The 22,571-nt window shown below is 47.3% G+C and overlaps 1 protein-coding gene across 4 annotated transcripts in view; it reads right to left on the bottom strand.

Annotated features, from left to right (window-relative positions):
• Pax5 (paired box 5) overlaps nt 1-22,571 on the bottom strand; it is a 181,642-nt gene that overhangs the window by 65,496 nt on the left and 93,575 nt on the right. For all 4 annotated transcript variants that reach the window (XM_005382889.1, XM_005382893.1, XM_005382897.2 and 1 more), the window contains one exon: nt 11,741-11,870. In XM_005382889.1, coding sequence (XP_005382946.1) covers nt 11,741-11,870 — 130 coding nt within the window. The remainder of the gene's footprint in view (nt 1-11,740; nt 11,871-22,571) is intronic.

Below are 22,571 nucleotides of genomic sequence, written 5' to 3'. Positions count from 1 at the left end.
CTAAGCCTGACTACCTCAAGCTGTTTTCCTGAGCTTTAGATTTTCTTGAGCTTCTAGCCCAAGAAGACATTCTGCACTTTCCAAGTGTCAACTAGTTTAATCCATGTAACAAGTTTCAAATCCCATTTTATAGATGAGGAGACTGAGGCTCATGCAGAGTTGAGAAGCAAGGTCACCAATTCCCAAATGGCAGAGTTGGTATCCAAAGCCAGGTAGTCTGTTCTACAGTCTGTACCAGAGACTAAGCAGTTTGATCAGCTTCTGCAGACCTCAGACACCAGCCTACCTGTACTGCAGAAGGATGTGAGAGAGCTGTGCTTGGATTCCTGCAGTGATGAAGAGCTCACTCATAACAGAAGTAGGACAATACGAAGGTTAGGAGAAGACCATCTCTCTTACTAACTGAGGGAGATCAGGCAGTTTCTCTAGCTGTTAGTTGGACAAAAGCAGTAGCTATGTTTCAAAGAGTAAAGGACTATATGGCCCAAAGCAGTAGCTAATGCTCAGTAAACATCACCTATCATTGTTATCTCCGGGGCAGCTTATTCAGCTTTCAGACAGCTCAGGCGGTTGTCCTTTGTGTCCCATGAAAGCTACCCTCTCTATGGCTTCTCCTGTGCACTCCCAACAGCCTCATCCTCTCCCTGCATGGCCTGGGCACTGGGAGGAAGCAGCCAGGCCCTGAGCCTCCCTGGGATGACAAGGTTCTCTGTCTCCTCCCCTTCCTGGGCCTGTCCTCCTCTGTGAACATCTTATGGGTAAAACACTGAGAGGAATTCACCCTGTAGTCCTGAAGTTATGAACTGAGTCTAGCACACTGTTAGAGAAAAGTCTATGATGATTTGTCCACATCATGAGAAAGGACAGAAATTCTCTACTTCCTTGGCAGTTGAAGGTATCCGTGAAACGTGAAGTAAGAAAATTTTTAACTGAACAACAATATGCAGAGTATGAACCTATGCATAGCAATAAACTATATGTGTTGGAAGGCCATATGCCTCACCATCAACTCTGCCGACACCTGTGGGAGGGTTAGTGAGAGGTATGGTCACAGGTCACCATACATACTTTGATGTCACTGGAATTTATTACATAATGAACAGGTACTACTGTTTTGGTTAAAAAGTAATTATTTTTAAGAAATGGTGAGGGACTAAACCAAACTTCAGAGCAGAGAAGGTTTCCCCACGGTTTCCCCAGAACAGCTTCAACATAGTCTCCTCCAGGAGGCATTCCATCTCCCAGTCAAAGAGAAGTCATGGTGCCTCCCTCCATTCCCTCTAGAACACTTGACTTTTCCTGGGGTGTTACTGATTTTCCTTTTTGGCTTTGTTTTGCCTTGTACAGGTAGCCATGTTTGCCTCCTCAGTCAGACTGAATTTGTTGAAGGCAGGCACTCTACACCCCTCAGGACCTGGGGAAACAGATGCAGGAGTTCCGTTTTGGTAGAGAGCTGAGTGAGTGAATGAATGAGTCAATAATCAATGGCAGCAGCTCTGCAAATTGCACAGGTACTATCCTTTGGCGTCTTTTCTGCTCCAGACAATGACAAGGCATTGGAAATCTCTGACCAGGAGAACAAGCTAATGAAATCGCTATTTTAGGAAGATGGATCACAGCAGGATGGACTGGGAAGCTGGATGCCCAGAGACCTGCTCGAAGGCTATTTGGAAAGGTCGGTTTCCAAGCTGCCCGCAAGAGTAAAAATCTATGAGTACATTACCAGAAGGGCCATCCAACTTTGTTTATTTTTATCCTACAAAATACAAGGTCAGAAACAAGTAGACTACCTCATGCTGAAATTATTTCTTAATTGACACTGCACTTTACGCAAACATTAATTCATTTATTCAATAAATAGTTCTTATGAACACTGAGTTAACCTGAAAGCAAATCATAGTTTTCTTTGATGTGCATTTTAATTATGATGATGCTTGAATTTCATTTTGACTTTAAAATGATCAGAACTCTGGCATTTCTAAGCCTCTGGGTATCCTACCAAACACTAAGATTCCAAAATCCAGCTTTCTAAGAATCTAAGAATCTATCATTGTGAATCTACTGAAAAATCAAAAAACAACTAGTTTGGACACCAATTGAATGCACCCTGCACCATTCTGGACTCTAAACAATCCTGTACCTCGGAGACAGTTCCAATCTTAGATACCATGTCTCCTCCCAGCAGCCCAGTGCGCGGCTCTGTCTGGGTGATGGTGCCACTGTTGCAGCGAAAAGCCTGTGACATTTAGTTTGCAGACAGTGTGGTGCCACACCCTGGGATGAAATGCTGCAGTCCTATGTTCCTGAGAATTTTGCTTGTGGCCTTGGACCTTAGCCTGAGCACAGGGCTGGAGTCAGGGACACCAAGGCCAGCTGGGAAGCACATAAGCAGCCTCACCTAGCTCAACACGGGCTCTTTGTGGGGCAGGGTTAAGTAAAAAAGACAGAAAGCCTGGGGACAGAGGGTGGGGGAGGTAACAAACTCAAATGCGGACGGATGCCAGCAAGTCAGGCAAGTGAGAGCAGCTGGCCGGGTATTTTCTGGGATATCTAAAGCGGGCAGCCACTTCTCACTCTCCCTCTCCACAAGGATGGCCACACGGGCATGGAAACCCAAGGCGGACATGTCCTTCAAGTTTTCAAGAAAAGCTAGACATTTTAATCTTTATGTTAAGTCTCTTGATTTTTAAGGAAAAGAACATTTTACTTCTTAGTGGTTTATATATTGACATGGTTCCAAAAATGTACATGACACTCAATGAAAAGAACTCTTCCCACACTCTCTGCCTAAACAAGGTTATTAAGTTCCTGAGAACCCTACAGTTTCTCTGACTTGCACAAATACAAATATACATTCACTTGTTCGAATGCATATTTTACACAAAAGGTAGCCCCCTGTACACACCCATCTGTACCTTGTTTTCATGAATTTTGTTTTTCTAAGATCTTTCTCCATGAGGAAGAAAAGCTTCTACATTCTTCTTCACAGCTGCATACTGCACCATTGTATAGATGAGCTATTCCTTATCTAACAATTCCCAGCTGATGAACAATTGGGTTCCTCTTTGAACTGTGATAGGCCTACTTTTTTAATATTTAAAAAATGCCCCTTGAGATGGACATTGGAGGGCACATGCCAGGCTGAGAAACATGTTGAGCGGTGCCCGAGTCTATAGGTATCCAACACAGATGTTGCCCTGGGCTGCAGGAATCCCAGGTTCTGGCAAGAGTTAAAATCACTTCAACAGGGAATGGCTTCCAGTAAATACTGTTTGAGACTCTTTGAGGTTATGAAATTCCCATCACCAGGGGTGATCATGTTCTGATGTAGGACTAAACCCAGACTGGAATCAGGCTTCCCCACTCCTGTGGTTTCCTCTAGCTCCAAGAATCCCCAGGGTCTGATTTACAAACTGAGCCCCACTAGTAGCAGAGAAAAAACTGAAATGGCCCCACTATGTAGGTAGGCATTCATTTCCACATTTAAAAGGCACTCTTTCCTGAGGCTGTATCTTCTGCCAGAAACCCCTTTCTCTAAAGCATCTTATTGTTTATATCTTAGCTCAAACACCACTTTCTAGAGAAGCCCTGTTTGATCCCTTACTGCACCTAGCTCACCACTACTCCTTAACCTCAGCGTCTCATTATTCTCTCACCCAGCTTTATGTGCTTCAGAACGCATGCCATTATGCAATTACACTGAACATTTATCCTGTGTCTACTGTAGATTGTCTGGCTATCCCCAGCAGGTAAGCCCACTGAGGGTAGGGGCTGCCCACCAGGATCACCCCCGTACTCTCAGCCTGGCACAGGATGGGAGCCCAGGAACAGTAACTACTGATGTTATCCTCCCTCCCCAAAGCGTCAGGCACCTGTGATAACCCCATATCTTCCACCGGAAGCTGTGTGGCTGAACACTTGGGCCCAGCCATCATGCTGTGTTATACCTTTCATTGTAATTTTTCACAGCACCTTTTGGCAGCCTGGATACACAGGCATTTCTTGTATTCTTGCTTTCATCATTCATTATGATTTCAGTCGGAGAGAGGAGGTGTTTAGTTGTGTCTGATGAGCCTCAAGAAGGCTCATAAAAATGGGTCAAAAGAGGGCTCCCCACGGAAAGATGAACAAATGGCCTTTCAGAGCTGCCTGGCGCCTGGCCAGAGGGGAACATGATAAAGAGGCAGGATGTGTGTGGAGAGAGAGCTCTTCGGGAAATCCCCAAAGTCACTCAGCTAGAGGCAGGGTCTTCTAGCAGCCACCTGAAACTGCCTCCCCATCTCTGGAGAGACAGGAGGTTCCCCAAGGCCCGGAGTCCCAGGGTTTACAGGGCAAAAGCAACACTGTACAAAGGCCTTGAGTGTTTCTCAAAAACCCCAAAACACACAGCAGATGTCACTGCTTGTAATGAAGGGTACAGGGCCTCAAACATGGGGAAAAGAGGCCCTTGGTGTGGCCCTCTGCTCCCTCTGCCCCTTGGCCGGATGTCTTGAGAGGGTCTCCAAGACTGAACCTCTTTCTGTGGATTTATGCGGGGTCAAAGCCCTTTGAGAGTCCCTGAAAGATTGAAACACCACACAGAGATTCGTGGCTGGGCAAATTTCTCTTTGTTTCACGCTCCCAGGACGTATGTAAAGGACTCTGGCATGAGGGCCTGGAATTGTATTAACAGCTACCACTTACTGAGTGGCAAGCACTGTGCAAAGCACTCTGCAGGCACCTTTCGCGTCATTCTCCCCAGAAGCCTGTGACACAGATCAAGCACTGGCTCCAGTTCACAGATGGGGAACTTGAGCCTGAGCGCTGTAACTTGGCCAAAGCCACCAGGCGAGAACATGGTGAGGCTGGGCTGCTAGCTCCGGTGGTCTGGCTTTCTTCTTCACATTCTCAAGTGTGTGCTGAAAGAGACGCTTTCAGGGGTTCAAATGGATTTTTTTAAGTCCACCTGATCATGTAGCAGCCTCAGGCTACAGAGGCCAGGGCCCTGGGTGAGCCTCAGTTCCAGCTCTAACTCACTGATGTGGCCTTGAGCAGATGACCTCCCTTCTCTGAGCTTGTGTCCGCAGTGGAATTGGACCATGGGATCCACTCTCCTGGCCCTGTATGGTCAGCACGTTTGCTCTAAGGAAGGCTGGGAAGCCAACAGGGGCTCCTGAGCCCCTGCAACCCTCCCCCCAGCTGCCCACACACCCTCAGATGGCCCTTTGGCAGCTCTTGAACCCCCTCCTCCCACTATCTCATTTCATCCTCAAAAGGTCAAGAGAAGGGGGAGGGGCAGGAATTGCTATCCCCATTTCACAGTGAGAAAAACTGAGGCACAGAGAAGATGACTGATTTCCCCAAAGCTAGACCAGTGAGGTGGAAAAGTCAACACTTAAACTCACCCTCTGGCATCTATTCCAGTATCCTTTCCTCCAGCCTTCAGCTATCGATCAGATGAAAAAGGCAGAAGAGTGTATGCTTTCTTGGACTGCCAAGTTTGGAGCACTGAAGTGCTAAACAGTGAACCAAGGAATGCAGTAAATCAGGTTGGTGGACTCAGGTACTTGGCAGCCACTCTGTGTTGCTGGGTGTCTCTATGCCCAGGGTGAAGTCTCAGACCCTACGACTCCATTCACCTGCCAGACCAGTGCCTCCCAAACTTAGTGGAGCAGTGGAGGCCTCTCAAACTCCTGCCATTCCAACCTGCTGATACAAAGATATGGTCCCCAGGGGGAGAGGACACAGGCTGGCCTCACTCCTTTGTCTCCAAGGCAAAGGTCAGGTGGGCCCAGCTGGGGGCCAGCTCCTTGGCCAGTGGAGAGGTGGCAGAAACTAGAAGCCTGGCTCCCCACCTGCTGTCTTCTCTGGCAGGTAGGCGCCGTGGCTGCCCCTTGAGCAGGCCTATGGCCCAAGGGTACACCTGCAGATAATTAGTCCCAATCGAGACATAGCCAAACTGCTGACAGTGCAGGGACTGGCTGGCCATGTCACTGGTTCGCAAATGGTGAGGAGCTTCTGAACCGTGGTCCTGGCTGGCAGAGCAGAGGTTTAGCTTAAATTTAATATGGCATACAAACGATGGAGAGCAATCAACTCATTCTCTAATGAGATCTTCTCTGAGCAGCCTGGAGTGGGAGGGAAGCAGCTTAGGGACCACCTGTCCCCCGAGACTTCAAGTAGAGCCAAGAGCTGGGCTCTAAGTCCAACTGAACACCTAGTATGTTCTGGGTCTTGTGGGGAGGAGAGAAATGTGGAGTGGGTTGGAGGACTCTGGTTGCCCCCTCAAGAGTTCAGTACTGTGACAACACAGCTACTAACATAAGGAGAGTTAAATGAATCCCCTGTAGTCACACGGAGCCCCCAACAGCTCTTGGGGGATTTCTTTGAAGCATTCTATCAGTTCTCAGTGGAGCCAGGGACTACTTCATAGAGTGTGCTGAAATGCTGTGGAGCTGCTACACGACGGAGGGGCTTCACCGGCAGGTGGTGGAAAGTCCCACGCAACGAAGAATTTTCCTTCACCCTACACCATTCTCATGTCCTGCCAAACATTCAGGTAGGTGAAAAATCTGTTTACAATTACTTGTATCTAGAACTGAACTTCATTTACATATAAATGTGAACTTGCCATTTCCATGGTCTTCATACACTCTGAATTTTCTAGGAATGCAGCTACTGTGTAAATCGAGCAAAGCTCATACTTTGTTTTACTTGGAACTTGGCCAAGAGTCGCTCTCCTGCTTGGAAAATCACACTAGCAATCTGTGTGAGCCGGCAGAGTCCCTGGTCTGCACCCTGCAGAAGTCTGCAATCAGCGCTCCTGCAGCCCTGGGGCCTCTGGGCACCGGGAAGGTCCTGGTCCAGTTTGTTACACTGCACAGTTTAGACATTCAGGACATGTACCTATCAAACAGTGGTTATTTAATTATCAACAATTTTGTTTTCATTTCTCCTTTACCTCATGAGGCATTGATTTGATTTTATTTGAAATTAGATGTGAAGACAGGCTACATGCTTTCTAAACTTAATTTCAGGACAGTGAAGGGGCACTGGAAATATCTGCTATCCCAAGGGGACTCTGGGTGGGGCTGGGTGAGAACCCCACCTCAATGCACCCCAGTATAGGGCCCCATTGCAGTGGGGTTCTCCACCCAGCAGAGAGGAAGGGGCAGAGAGAGGGAAGAGTTCAAAGATCTACTGAATCATCACACACAGCATCCGACATAGAGTACTTGTGTCTGTATTAATTCAAAGGTTCCATTAATCATAATATAATTTTTGTGTTGTACCATATTTTGTATTTTCTCTATACTATATTGTATTATATTTTTATACAAATGGGCTTATACTTGATTACTACACACTTGTTTCTTTTTACTGGGATGTATATCTTAGACATGTATTCATGTGAGTACAGGTAAGATTTACTTACCTTTGTGGGTAGTATACCAGGAGTACTTTATTACCTGAAAGGGCCGTAATATATTTAGCCAGCTCTTAGTTATAGAGGCCACACTGTTTCTATTTGTTTACCATTATATTGCACTGTGTGAATATATCTGTGAGATAAATTCTTAAAGTATATATAAAAGCTCTGGGTCACAGGCCTGGCGTGTAGATTTAAATATTTGATAAATATTGCCAAGTTTCTTCCCAAAAGAAATTGCATCAATTTATACTCCCTTAACAGTATATGAAAATGTCTATTTCTCATATCCTTTCCAACCCTGAAACTTAATATTTGATAAGCTAATGGTATTATATCTTAAGTATCATTTGATTATTTTAACTTGCTGATTTATCATATACTTTTGAGGCATCCGTATTTTTCCCCAGTGAAACATCTATTTATATTCTTTGCCTGGTTTTTCTACTGATTTATTTCTTATTCATTTTTAAAGCTCTTTATATACAAAGGAAATTAACTTTTTGTTAACTGTGTTCTGCTTCTTTTTTACATTGTTATGCTTTGTCTTTTGGGTATTTTTACACATATACAAAAGAGATAGATAGATAGATAGATAGATAGATAGATAGATAGATAGATAGATAGATAGATATGTTGCTTTTGAGACATGTTTTTAAAAGGCCTTTATAAAAAAACTTTTCCCCTAGTTTTATTTTTTTTATTTGAAGTTTTTATCAACCTGGAATTTTTTTTTCATTTTTGGTTTTTTTGAGACAAGGTCTCACTATGTAGTTCAGGCTGGCCTTGAATTCACAATGATTCTCCTGCATCAGCCTCCCAGAGCTCTACCATGGCATTGCTACCTGGCATTTATTTTTAATTGATGTATAATTATACACGTTTATGGTATATTATGATATTTTGATACATGTATATAATGTATAATGATCAAATCAGGCTAATTAGCATAGCAATAGCCTCAAAACCTATTTATTTTGATATAAGGACAGAAGTAAGGTTTTTCTGGGGGGTGGGGTTTGGGTACAAGGAATCGAACTCAGGACCTCGCACTTGCCAGGCAGGTGCCGCACTGTTGAGCTATATCCCGGTTCAAGACAGGGTAAGGACCCAACACCCTGCATTTATAAATACTCACATATATAACGTTTGGATCTGCTTCTGTACTCTTGATGCCAAAATGTCAGTTTCAATAACAACTTTAATTACTGTAATTTTACAGTACATTTTTAAATGTGCTAGGACTTCTACTCATTTATTTCAGAATTTTCCTAGCTGTCCTAGAATGTTTATTTATCTAGTATTTGCATCATTTTGACATATTTTCTTAAATCTCTTGATATTTGGCTTAGGACTGCTCTGAATTAATAGATTACTTAGGCAGAATTGGCATCTTTATGATATCCCATCTAAGAACAAACAACATCTCTCCATTTATTCTTTTATGTCTCTTAGTGGAGTCAAGTTTATTCCTTGGTAGGTAAAATATTTTTGTTGTTGCTGGGCTCCTTCCTTCTTTATGCTATTGTTTATTTATAAGAAAGCTAATGATTGTATTGATAATTATAATATCTCTAATATTTCAAAATTAAACATAATTCTGACTTTAGTCTGGGATGTATTCTCTTCTGGCTCCTTAATGTGATTTAAAGTGAGGGAATTAAAACACAAAACAGATCTTTGGTTAATGATTCCATTGAAACCCAATTCACCCCTGGATTTGGTACCTAGGCCTACTGAATCCCTCTGCAGACTGCAGGAGAGTGAGTCCACCCAGCTGGCCCTTAGCACAAATTCCTACCTTATGGGTGTTAACTCACAGTCTTCATCAGGCAGTCTTCGTTGCAAGATAATGACAGAGCCACTGGTTGGGAAAGGTGGGGACCTAGCCTGCCATGGCTGTGTGGGAATAAGGCCCAGAAGGGCTGGCTGTTCTGATTTTTCAAGGGGACCCAAAAATCTAGATTTTTGCTTTTTAAAGTGTTGGATTAAAATGTCTAAAAATCCTGTGTGGGCCCAAGTACACTTATCTGTCGGCTAGGTGAGCCTTCCTAGCTGGCTACCTGTATTCCACTCCTGCAGACAGGAGCCTCAGGAAGTTGACCTCAGCCTCCACACTCCCTGAGCTATTATCCACCTAAATATGCACGTACACAAATGGATGTAAAGTCTCCCTGTAAGCTGCCTAAACCTGAGTTTCCATGCACCGTAGTCTAGTCACAAACCACCCTCTCTGTCATATGTCCTCCTCAGGGATCTTACTGGATCATCACAAGGATGCTGAGAGGCCAGGACCATTTCATAGATGGAAAACTTGAGACTCAGAGCTGTGTCCAAAGGCAGACAGAGGAAGTGGCAGCACTGCGGGTGGTCCCTAGTTTACCTGTGCAGCAGGATGGTGAGCTGTATAATCCCTGGTGTTCAATCACAGCACCACTGAACACGGGCTATGACCTCAGGAAAAATACTTACCTGCCCCAGGTCCTAGTTTCTTTATACATGAAATGAACATGATATGGACTGTGCCATCTCCCAGGGTTCCTCTGAGGGTAAAATGGGCCCACTCAACGGAGTGCCTGGTATCTGGTGCCTAAGCACTCAGTGAAGGGACAAAGGCTATTATTATGAGCCGGGCCGCACTTCTTTCTGCTCTCCCCTTTGCAGTTGTTTGTAGTTGTTTGAAAATAACAAGGTCTCAGGATCTAGAAGGCTGAGGACTGGCTCTAATGCTCCACTGCACCCCTTACATTGGGCAAGGTGCTGCTCCTCTGAGCCTGGCTTCTGCATCTGTAAGATGAGGTATCGTCAGAAGTGCTGTCATGGTCACTGGTGACACATGTCCAGCAGAGAGGACTTCGGTAGCACTGAAGCTCCGACTCCCGCCCCACTTGGTCTCTCTATCTAAAGGCTCCACCTCATTGCATGTGCACAGGGACCAAGTCACTCTGGCCCCGTCTTGCTCTCATGTGGTACCCAGACCTGCAAGTGGGGCCCCAGCTGCTCCAGTCTGAGCCTCAGTGCTGACCGTCAGCTCAGGTCACAGAGCTGGCCTCCCTGCCTTGCTGTTCAGATCTAAAGGGCCCCTGTGACTGAAATCCTGTTTCATCTGTCCCTGCCCCTAAAGTTCTCTAAGCCAAGGACAATCCTCAGCCTCCCTGATACGCCAACAGCTTACTGTGCCTCAAGAACCCATTGTCTCTGTCACTACCTACTGTGCTCTGCCCACCAGTCTACAGGTGCATCCTTCCAGCTTGGGTTGCACCCCCAGGCTCTGGCCCAAGTGTGGTCCCTAGCACCCCGCTATCTAAGAGCCTTCTGCCTGCCAAGGCGGAATTCTCCAGGGCCTGGAAGTTCAGACGGTCCCTAGTGCTCCATAGTACCCAGGGCTGCTGGAGCTAAGTGGTGTGGTACACGGAGGGCAGCTGTAGCAACATGCACAACTGTGCCGAGCCACATGGCAGAGCTCTGAGAGGAGTGACGACAGCCACATATATTGGGTGAGAGCTACGTGCGAGGCAAGAATCCAAGCACCTTCGAGGTGTGAGCCTGTCCATCCTCAAAACCACACTGTCAGTGGGTGCTATCACTATGCCCGTCGCCCAGCTCAGAAAACCACAGCAGGCATTTGTGCGTGGTGGTGTGGCTCCCCCAAGATAACTGCACAGCTAGTAAGTGGCAAGTTCAAGCCCCGCTGGGAGGGAGAGCCCATGCTGTTTGCTACTGCTGTGCTGTTTGGTACAGTGCTGGGGACGAAACCCAGGGGCTGGCACGTACTGGGCAAATGCTCTACTGATGAGAGCTCAGAGGCCTCCTGCTTCAAGCTTTACCCTGACAGTGATAAGGAGGCTGGCCCTGGCCTCCAGAAGGCAGCTGCTTGGCACATACCCAGCCTGAGCTTCCTGCCCTTCTCGACTCAGCCTCTGTTGAAATTTTGAAGTGCCAATTACAAGCTGCAAAGAATTCCCCTCCTCCTTGAAGCTGCTGTCAAACAGGGCTGCTTTGCTTATGAGATGGATCAATCTCAAGCCTCTATATACTTGCCCCCACCTACAGGAGCCACCTGATAGGGTTCCCTGTCCCTCCTCCCAGCCCACAGTCCCTTTGGCATTTGCTTTCCTCTGGCTTTCTTGGAACCATATACAACCATGTCTTATCACAGTTACAACCTGTGGCCCCAGCAATTTCCTGCCTGACCTGTTCCAGGACTTTATAACCTCAGTAAAGAAAAACTGGCCAGTCCCCAAAAGTACCAAGAAGCCATTCCTCCCACCATGCATGCATGCTCTCTCTCCCTCTCTTCCCCTCAACCCCTTATGCCCCAGGTCCCCTCACCTGTCACAATGGGGTAGGACTGTGGGCCTGGTACACTGCTCCCAATGTCGGCAGGGGTGGGGCTGGTCAGGTTGGCCTTCATGTCATCCAGCCCTCCAGCCAACGAGGCCATGGCTGAGTACTCAGTGGTCTGAAAGAGGAGACAGGGACATCTCAGTACCAAATCGTCTGATGCACCACAATCAAAAGCAACGCTGTGTTCTGGTCTAATCCAAGCCCGTGTCAAAGCCCACAGAGGATCATGAATGCCCTCATGCTGGAAGGGCAATTCAGATCTAGACAGTTTCTAGAGTCGACAATGCTCCCCAGGTGAAGAGGTAGGCGGGAATCCGGACAGCCTCACAAGAAGTCCAACCCGGCTCCCTTGTGGCCTGCCGGGCACCTGACCCAGCAGCCCCAGCCGGCCAGAGCCACCACCCTCCTCTCTGCAGGGAGAAAGAAATCAGTAACCCAAACAAGGAAGAAGTAAGAATCTTCTTGTCAGGAAAATGGACAGAACAGCATCACAGGAACCACAGGACAGAGTCACAGGAACAAGAGTTAAAAAGAATCTTTCAACAAAGGTTAAAAGTCCAAACTCTCACGTCACAGATGGGCAAACTAAAGCCTCAAAAGAAAAGGACTTTGTTTATGGTAAACCAAGCAGAATCCCAGTCCAGGGAGTCGGTTACCCTAAATCCAATGTATCAAGCCAACCCAAGTCACAGTTTGGCAAGCAGTTTTGAATTTTGGAAGCATGTAAACACCTATGTGCTGAAAATGCTAGGGTACATACATCTGATTTACCAAATCCATGCCAACCACGCAGAAAGACCTAACAGTCATGCTCCTTCCTTCAAGCCATTTCATGAAGTCCGAACTTGCAGAGAGTCATTTCCCTGCCATCCACGCCACTATCAAAATGGTCTCCAGAGAAAGCAGCAAAGAGGCCAACCTGGGTCTGCCCATGCAAGGACAGATTGAATCATATGTCCCAGAGCATGTCTCTTCCTCCCACCCAACCCACAAGCCTATTTTCAGTTAAAGAAAACACTTGCAAACACGTAAGCCAAAGAATCTGTGCATCCCAAGCTTTGGAGTGGGCAGTGTTTGGGGACCTTGACATTGCCAGTGGAGGAGCACTCCTGTCTGCCCAGGGTTATGTCCTTGGCAGGCAGCGGGGACAGGGAAACAAGCAGTCTTCTGGGAGGGGTTGCAGGCATCCTGGGTAGGACGAGGAGGACTGAGCCACTGGAGGAAACCAAAGGAGCCACGACAAGTGGCAGGAAGGAGGAACTCAGGCTCAGGCACATGCTCGGTGCTTTTCTCTGCAAATCAGTTAGAAAGTACTTCCTGGGCAGCTTCAGTACCAGCTGGGGTGGATGGCAGCAGTGAGGGCAGGAGCTGCGGCAAGCCCAGGTGCCTGAGATGCTGCTCGCTGAGGACAGCTCATCCAGAGCCCCCAGGCTCATCAATCATCTTCAATCAGAGGCTGATTTTGAAACACAGAGAGAAGAGCCGAGGCCCAAAGGGAGCCCACAGGCTTCTGAGGGAGAAGAGCAAGCCTAGAGAGATAAGCCTACCTACATCAGCGATCACTATAAAGCCGCAGTAATTAAGACAGTGTGGTATTGGCACAGGGACAGATAAATAGAGCACTGAAACAGAATTGAGGCCAAAAACTGATCTGTGCACATATGGAACCTTGATATATGAGAGAGGCGATGTACAAATCAGCAGGAAAGGATGGACTCTTTAATAAACAGTGCGGGGGTAACTGGTTATCCATTCAGAAACAGGGGAAAAAAGAAATTGGATCTTTACACCAGACACAAAAATCAATCCCAGGTGGATTAGAGACCTAAATGCAAAAAGCAAGGGTGTCTAACATTTTCAGCTCTAAGTCTAGCTAAAAAAATCCTTGGGCACAAGTCTGTCCTCCATAGAAGAGAAAATGTGGGGATTTTGTGCTGGGTTCCCATCACTGTAAGGACAGAAGCAGGTCCCAGTCATCCTGTCACCTTCCTTAACACGGCCTCCTCCTCTGTGAAGTCTTTCCTGAGGACCACTCCCCTGGAAGCACGAGTCCCACTTCTCCTACAGGCCTTGCCAAGCGGTTCCCAGGAACTAACAACCATGATCTTCACAAGCTCATCAAGTTGCTGCTTATCAGGCACTTCCTCTGGGCCAGGAACTTTGCCTGTGTTCTAGCACTTCATCCCCACAGTCACCCATGAAGCAGGTTCTGTTGTCTTCATTTTACACATGAAGAAACTGAGATGTCTATGATAGAAGGAAAGTGAATTACCTGAAGTCACACAGTTTCGAGGTGCCAGAACCAGGATTCAAACCTGGATCTGTCTGACTCTAACATCTTGATGATTACCCAAGTGATTTTCATATTGTGGGTCTTGACCCACTAACAGGTGGTGAGATAAATTTGCCAGTCTAACAATTTTTAAAAATAAAATTAGAATGAAATAGAACAAGCTGGGCATGGTTGCATGGTGCCCAGCACTCAGGAAGCGGAGGACTTCTGTGAGTTCAGGCCAACATAGTGAGTTTCAGGCAAGACACTGTCTCACATATCAGTAGTTGTATATGTACTAGGTAGACATGAAACTGTACTTTTTGCTATAAGTTACAACCAACAATGTTTGAAAAACACTGCCTTCATCCCATGCAGCAAGGCGCTGTTGGGAAAAGGTCACTGTCTAGAATTCATCCCTGTAGAATGGGACTTGGCCATGGCATTCGCCTCCTGATTTGTAAGAACGAATTTGGAAGTTAAATTCGCTGGAAGCAGCTTGTCCAGTACATTGCTGTGTGCAAAGATGGGGGTCAAAATGCCTCTGTAAGGGTCCCTTTCTGAGTGAGTCCCAGTTCCTCCCCCTCCCTTCTTTGTCCTGAGCACCCGGTGGGGATCTGACATAGGTCATTCTACCCTTCCTAAGCCCTATTTACTCAAGACAGTATGTGAGAGCAGACACACTCTTGGACCCTCACCCACAAATCCCAGGTGAAAAGGCGTACGGCCCCAGGAACTCTACCCAAAATGGCTAAGAGCACACAACCATTAGTTTTCATGGGCAGGGGTGGTCAGGACAGGTTTCTTGGGGCAGGCTGTATTTAAGGTGGAGCCTAGCAATCCTTGCTCACAGGCTAGGTACAGCTGAAGGAAGGGCCGGGAGGGGAACGGGATGGCAGTGACCTAGGACCAGGTGCGTGCACTATGTAGACCTGGTGGAAGTATAAAGGGAAAGGTGGGAAAGTAAACAAGCTGGAATTTGACTGTGAGGGGCTTGTACAACGGCTAAACAATGACAAAGTGATCATTCATGGGCCCAGCAGTGTCTTAGCCAAGACTCAGCACCCTGATGCTCTCCCCCACTCCCTCCCAGCCCGGCCCCTTCCCCGCCTCCAGCCTGCTTTCTCGGGCACAGCCGGGCAGCCAGATCTGCACAGAAAGCCCCTGTGCAGAGGCAGAGCCAGCCTGAGCATAAGAGAATTACAGAAAGGGTGGCCATGGGGATGTCCTGCCTCTTTACGTATGTCATTTCCAGATGGAAACTGCTATTTGATTTCATTTGAGTCAGTATGCAACAGAGTTTGTCCAGGTTCTCCAACAGTTGGGTTTGGATCACCTTTTTAAGACATGAAACCTTCCACCTGTGTGATACGTGCTGTGGGAGGTCCAAAATGCCAGTTCTTCAACCAGCAGTGGCTTCCAGAAGGTGAAGTACACTTCCCTAAAGAACTGTGGCTTGGAGGACAGGGGAACTCAGAAGCCTGGCATCGGATACCTTCATCGTCTGTGCCACCCATGTGCCACCTAACAGGGCCTTTGCTCTTCTTTGCTGGGTTCACAGTTCTTACTCTGCTCCTGCATGAGCCAGGGGCCTCTGACGCTGCATCGTAGTGTTTAACTGTCCCCCTAGGACCCTGTCACTGTGTGTCCCCTGTTCAGCTGCTTGTAATTTTTAGGGGCAATAGCAATCTCCTCAATCTCACGGACTCCCTGGACTCCTGCTGCACTAACTGCTCCTCAGACATTCCAGGCACTGTCCTGCCTCTGCCGCAATCTGTAGGGCCCATCTCAGTCACTGAGAGAGCCCCTACATTGTCCACAAGACCCAGCTCAAATATCACCTCCTCAGTAAGCCATCGCTGGCCCTACACACCTAGAAAGAAATAACCATTCTCTTCTCTAGCATTCAACACTTAGTGGCATCTTGCACAGGTCACCATTATCATACGTCTTTCCACATATGATGATTGTTTGTCTGTCTCCTTCCAGGTTGCCTTCAGCACGTAGAACATAGAATATCCCTTCAGCCCCCTAAGTGCTCATTGAATGAATGAGTGAATATATGGTCCAGCAGCATGACAGAAGCCACAACTCTCAAGAACTAATTGGGAAGTATTTGAACAACAGCTCCAAATGATATACTAGCACCCCCTCCCTCCGCTCCCCTCCCCTGATCAAATCAGGTGACGAGAATGCAGTGTCCCTTCTCAACGTTAGTTAAAGCCCTTGGGGAAGTGCCTTCGCTCGTCTATGAGGGAATATTGAGAATTCAGTATTTGTCAGAGGCAGTAAAAGAAAAGGATAATACAAACAGTATTTTTTAAAACCCTCTGGAGACACTGCTCCTTAGAATATTCAAATTCTTTGTTAATTCCTCCTATAATTCAGTATCAGAAAAGGACGTTTTCCCCCAATGAATCATTAATTTGCTTCTGATGGAACAGCAAAAATATCAGAAACCACCACATATTCCCCTTTGCTTTGGCTGCCAGGAAGCTCAGTCAAATTCAGTGCTGGCTTCTGGTGCAATGATCTTCCCCTTTTCTCTGCATAATTTCTGAACTTCTTTTCAGATTTAACTTAGATACATGTAACTGTTTATTTTTCAAGCCCCCTTAAATTCTTTATGAAAGTGGAGGCTGGGAGAGATAGAATGATAGAACCATCTCCTTTCTTTACTTTTTCCCATTTTCTTTTAGAAAATGGGAAAAAGTAAAGAAAGGAGATGGAACAAGAGGGAGGAAGAGAAGAGAGGAGGCATTACTGGTGCTCTTTTCCTGGTAACAGTGGCAATCTACTTCCACTTCTGACTCACTCGGGAAATCCAGTGGGGTATGGTAGAGAACACATATGGTTACATATATGTAAGTTGTCTGTGCACCTACAATCCTGGATGCATTCCCCCCCCACCTGCCCTCCCACCAACAGTCATAAGCAACAGCTGTCTTCCGCATTTCTTACTTCTCTGAGCCCTTGGGATCCTTTCCAGGGTGTCATTTCAAGCCTCAGCTCCCTTCCTTCTGGGACTCCTGGTGCTGTCCTTGCCTCTGACTCAGGAAAAGAAATGAACATCACAGACGGCCTACTCACCTCAGTGTAACTAACGGGGACTAAACTTCCTCTGTCTACTGCCATAGACTCCTGGGAGTTCTCGAGGTCCAGAGCCCCAGCCCCAGGCATACGCACCCTCCTCACACACACCGTGTTCCAGTTAATGGAAAGCATGGCTCTTTGAAAAGTCAGAGCTAGAAGGACACTCAGGGTCACCCTTTCCCAATATGAAAGGCCTGTGGTACACAGACGGGATGGACTTCCTTAGTTCTCTTTTTTTAATCTGCATCACATATATCCTTTACCTTGCAGTAGGTAAAACAGTGATCAAAGAGTGTTCACACCCCAGCTGTCTCTTTCTCCCCTGTGTGGCTACTTAGGCAACTTGGCCCATCTGGCAAGAAAGGCCCCCTAGGCAAAAAAGAGTATAATGGGATTTTAAGTTTCATCCCTAGGTATCTGCCTGCGCAGGAGCTTGTGGGGAGGGCATGGGATGGGGAGCTCTCAGGAAGCTAAGCACTGTGAGAGTCAAAGGAACCTAGCAAAGGACGGGAAGGCATGTGCTGCAAGAAAGCGTGCAGGGTCCCTAGGAAATTACCTGGAAAAGGACTGCCTGGGGCTGCACCAAGTATTGTCTCATCAGCACGGGGCACCACTGCCATAGCATGGAGGAGAGAAGAAACAGACACGTGAGAAGGAGGCAGCACGAAGGAGGCCATGGCAGGGGGACAAGACAGCAGCGCTGGCTACCTGGGCGACCACCAAGGCCAGGAGGCTTCCCCGGCACCTGCTGGGCTCCTCCAGGCTCACTGCCAGATCTCAGGTGGCCCTCAGCAGCCAGGCCAGAGCTAAGCCAACCACTCCCACTGGAGGACCAGAGACTTGCCCATCTTCACACCTACCCAGAGGAGGGCAGCAGCTGGAGTGGGGAAAAAGGCCCCTGGGACTGGACTGAGGGGCTGAGATTGAGGAAGCAGAGGGATCTGTGCTCCAGGCTCCTCCCCTCATTGGCCTCTGCTTCCTTGTCTGCATGGGGATTTTACTTGATGATCTCTAAGTCTGTCCACAGCTGACCCTCTTTGCCACTGTCTCTGGTCACATGATGAAGTATGGGTTACCTTTTCAACAAATGAATTGCAAGGTGAGAAGAGAGAAACAGAGGGGAACCCACAGGTTAAAGGAGATGTAGAGACACATCAATCAACTGCAGTGTGAACCTGATTTAGACAGACTGTAAAAAAATCGTGATATGTAATGCAACAACTGAAAGTAAGAACAGTGACTGGGTAGCTGATGACATTAAGGAATTTGCTAACATTTTAGGTATGATAAGAGTATTGAAATTATTGCTTTTGAAAAGGTCTTGTCTTTTAATGATTCATTCCATACTATTTATATATAAGGGCTGGGGATATAGCTCAGTGGTACAGCACCTGCCTGGCAAGCACAAGGTCCTGAGATCAATTCCTGGTACCAAAAAAAAAAAAAATTATGTATGAAGCAATACAATATCTGGAGTTTGCTTCAAAATAAAGCACAGTGAACAAAACATGGTACCTCTATATAGTGGAATCCTGTTCAACAATAAAGAGGAGTGACATAGTGGTGCATGTCACAGCATGGATGGGTTTCAAAAGCATTCTGCTGAGTGAAAGAAGCCACAGAGAAGCCAGACATTCCATTTATACAGAATGTCCAGAAGTAGCGGATCTGTAAACACAGGAAGCAGGGCAAGTGCCGGCAGGAGCTGAGTGTGGAAGCAGGAGTAAACTGTAAACCAGCATGTGGGCATCTTCCTGGAGAGTTGAACTGTTCTTAAACCAGGCTGTGGTGATGGTTACATAATTTCTTCAATTTGCTAACAATTGCTGACTTGCACACCTAAAATGAGTGAATTTTATGGTATAAAAATTATACTTTCATACGATTGTGGAAAAGAGAGGGGACAGTAGTATCAATGAAACAAGACTAGAGTGAGTTGATGAACTGTTGTGTCTGAGGGAGAGGTTCTTAAGAGGTGATTAGGCTAGTATTCCGTCTTCTTTGAGCAGCTCCATAATTAAAATGAAAAAATGCAGCCAGCACTCATTGGACTTATGACGACACCTGCCAGCATCTGCCCTCAGTCCACAAATATCTTCAGAATAATGAGAGAATCCTAGACACCACGAATGCCAGGAGTTTGTTCTCAGCCTCCTCCTCCTTATGCCCCTATTCTGCTCCCCCAGGGCCACACCCAACCCCAATGGCTGTACCCTCATGGACTCCAAAACTCCAAACACAGGAAAGGTAAGACCTCTTGTCTGCCTAGTACTTTCCAGTATGCAACGTCCTTTCATCCTTGCAATGCTCTTGGGAATGCTGGGGTGTGAGCAAGTACAGAAATGGAGCTCAGAGAAAGAGCCCAGATGTGCCAGCGCCAGCTCAGTGCCAGTCCCTAGCCCCAGAGACAGAGTTAAAATTGGAGAAGACTTTGCTGCCATCTGAGGGTAAAGGTCAGATCCTTAGAGCAGGACATCCTCCACCAAACATCTCAGCACAGACCCAGCTCTTTTCCAGCTAGGGAAACAGCTCTGAGTCCGCATGGCAAAAGGAAGCAAGGTCCACATTTTAAAAGTAAGCACCCAAAAACTCCACCTGGCAAAGCACATGTTAAGGAATCCTGTCTTGATTACCCTGGGTTTGATTGGTTGGCAGGGAACCCAGAGACCTGGCCCTGCTGTGAATTCAGTGCCACCTGGGCAAGACCCCTTCCCTCCCAGCCTCAGTGGCTCCATCTGCTATGAACCAATGGACCAGAATCTTCAGGGCCCTCTGGAAGCCTCACCCAAGTCTCTGCCCTATCAGGGTGGGATCCTCATCCTATGCCAAGGGGACTCCCCTTGACATGGTTCTGGCCAGGATTAGGCTTTGCCTTTGGTGAAGGTATTGATTATTCTATCCCAGGCTCGTGAACCCAGGGGCCTGGCAGTCTCAGGGGAAGCAGTGTGGCCAGGAAGCACCCCGCCCCACCCCCACCACAGGGCAGACTGAGGAGGACGGGAGTCCAAGTCTGACAGACAAGCTCATGCTACAACGAACAGGACCAGCCACCTCCCATTCTGGCTCCTGTCCTCATGTGTGACCTGCTGATGCACAAACCACCACGAAAGGTCACAAGAAGCACACAGGGGTGACAAGAATGTCAACTCCAAGAAGGGAGGCCATTTTTTTTCTTTTCCTTTTTTTTTCCACCAAGGCTGGAGATACAAAACAACTAAACAAAAAAACCATTTTGAAAATGTCTACTGAAGGCTGGGGATTTAGCTCAGCGGCACAGTACCTGCCTGGCAAGCACAAGGTCGTGAGTTCAATTCCTGGTACCGGAGAAAAACCAAAAAAAAAAAAAAGTCTACTGAAAAGGACAAACAGGAGGGATCATCACAGTATCATGGTGATGGAACTATTCTGTCTCTTGAATCTGTCAAGGTTAAGGCCCCAGGTGTACTACTACATACTTCTGCAACACGACATTATTGGGGGAAACTGGGCAAAGGGTACACGGGTTCATCTTACAATTATCTGTGAATCTACAGTTCTTCCAAAATAAAAAACTTTTTTAAAAGTTGTTTAAAGCAACAAACCCAAACAACCAGGTTTTAGCATTCTGCTGCTTCCAACCAAATAAAAATGAATCAAACTTCAAAAAAAAAGTTTGCAGAATGAAGGCACTATGAATAATGCTTGCCAAAGTGCTCAGTTATCTACAATTACTACTGATAGTATTAAGTGAGGGAGAGAACTGCCAAAGATTTTTGAAAGACCTTCTTCCAGGAAGCACTCCCTGATGTCCTCTCATCTATGTTCCTACAAACATCCCAAGGGTGCAGATCTCTACCAAGCACTTATCACTCTGTATTGCACACTTAACTATTTAGGTGCCTGGTCCCCAGATGAGCGTGAGCTTCCTGAGGTGGCACTGTGTGTTCCTCATCTTTGCGGCAGCAGCCCCCAGCCCAGTGTCCAGCTCTGAACAGAGGTGACATGAACACTTGTGGGATAAGTGAACTGGGAAGGTACTACGATCTGGCTGTGCTAACGACACCAGAGGTGCTTCCCATGATCACTGAAAGAAAGAGTGATGTCAGGTGCTTTTATTCATCAGAAAGTACCACAGGCACGGATGAGACCCGCTCCTTATTCATACACTTCTCCAGAACTGTGACCACGACTGCTCCAAATGGCCTGCAGTGGAATTGAGGGGTTTCCAAGAAGAAACTTACAAGGAGGAAATGACTCATCTCCCTTGTTCTCTGCACAGCCTGCTAGGTCCCCTCCAGGACAGCCCCAGGGTTCCCAGGTGCTGTGCGGCAGCAGGAGAGGCCTTGGGGAGAACAGTGAAGACAGACATTGTGGTTTCTGTGTGAGAGAAGCTTCTCTAGCAATGACTAAGTGAGAGGCCCTCTCCTTCCCTTGGCCTCTTACAGAATTTTGGTGAGCCCCAAATCTCAAGGTCCAAAGGAGCTCAGAGGTTATGCAAGCTGATATTTCTCTGTGCCTGAACCCCACCAAATGGGTGTCTCTGAGATGGGGAACTCACTACTTCCAGAGGCAGCTGTTCTGTGGCCACAGAGCAGCACCGGTTGAGAAAGTGCTCACTCTGCCCCCTGGAGGCCTCCATGGTGGACTGGGGTGTGCGCTCAGGCTCTACTTGCCAGTGTCCTTGGTGCTTCCCTGACTGCTTCAGTGCAGGGCCACCAGGCGCCCCTCCTCCTGCTGAACTCCCTGACCCGGGCACAGGGCACTTGCTTATGCTCTTCTGGTTGCTCCGTCACCCGGCTGCTTCACTACAGTCTCAGTCAATGCAGAGCTCACTCCAAGTTCATAAGAAGTACAAAGTGACTGTGTACATGATAAATACATAAATAAGCAGTCATTTCTTCTTTCCCCCAACCAGTGTGCTTGTGCAAGGTCACAAGTCTCCCAAATACAAGGAAAGAAAGGTTATCCAAACAAGGACATTCCTGTTATCCTGGTAAGGCTTGGAGAACGCAACTTCGCTTCTGCAGAATTCAAAACTGGGGCCAGCTGCCCACGGCTCCTGAATGGTAAGAACCCAGTGGGGCTGAGTCCTGTGGGAGAGGGAAGAGGACTCCTGTCCATGGAGCCCCTGGCCTGCTCCAGCTCTACTTGGCTGTTTGATGGTCCTGACATGAAGAAGGCAGAAGAGTTGTAGAAACAAAGTTCCATCTCCAGCAGCCAAACTTCACAGGCTTTACCCTGGCAGTCCACAGTGGGACTCTGACTCTCATCCTACTACAGGGCTGGTAATGAACAGGGAGGCCCATTGCCCCCAAGAGAATGTAGGACTCTAGCCACCAAGAGGTCTGAATGGAGGGTGCAGAGGGAGGGTTCCCAAGATGACCACACTTGCACTCAGAGTGACTTCCCAGCTGTGAGAAGGACAGAAAGTTATCCAGGGACCATGAAAGAAAGGAAAGAGAGAGAGAGAGA

Source organism: Chinchilla lanigera, unplaced genomic scaffold, assembly GCF_000276665.1.
Source record: "Chinchilla lanigera isolate Chin_1 unplaced genomic scaffold, ChiLan1.0 scaffold00018, whole genome shotgun sequence".
NCBI lineage: Eukaryota > Metazoa > Chordata > Mammalia > Rodentia > Chinchillidae > Chinchilla > Chinchilla lanigera.
This window is presented reverse-complemented; position numbering and strand designations above follow the sequence as displayed.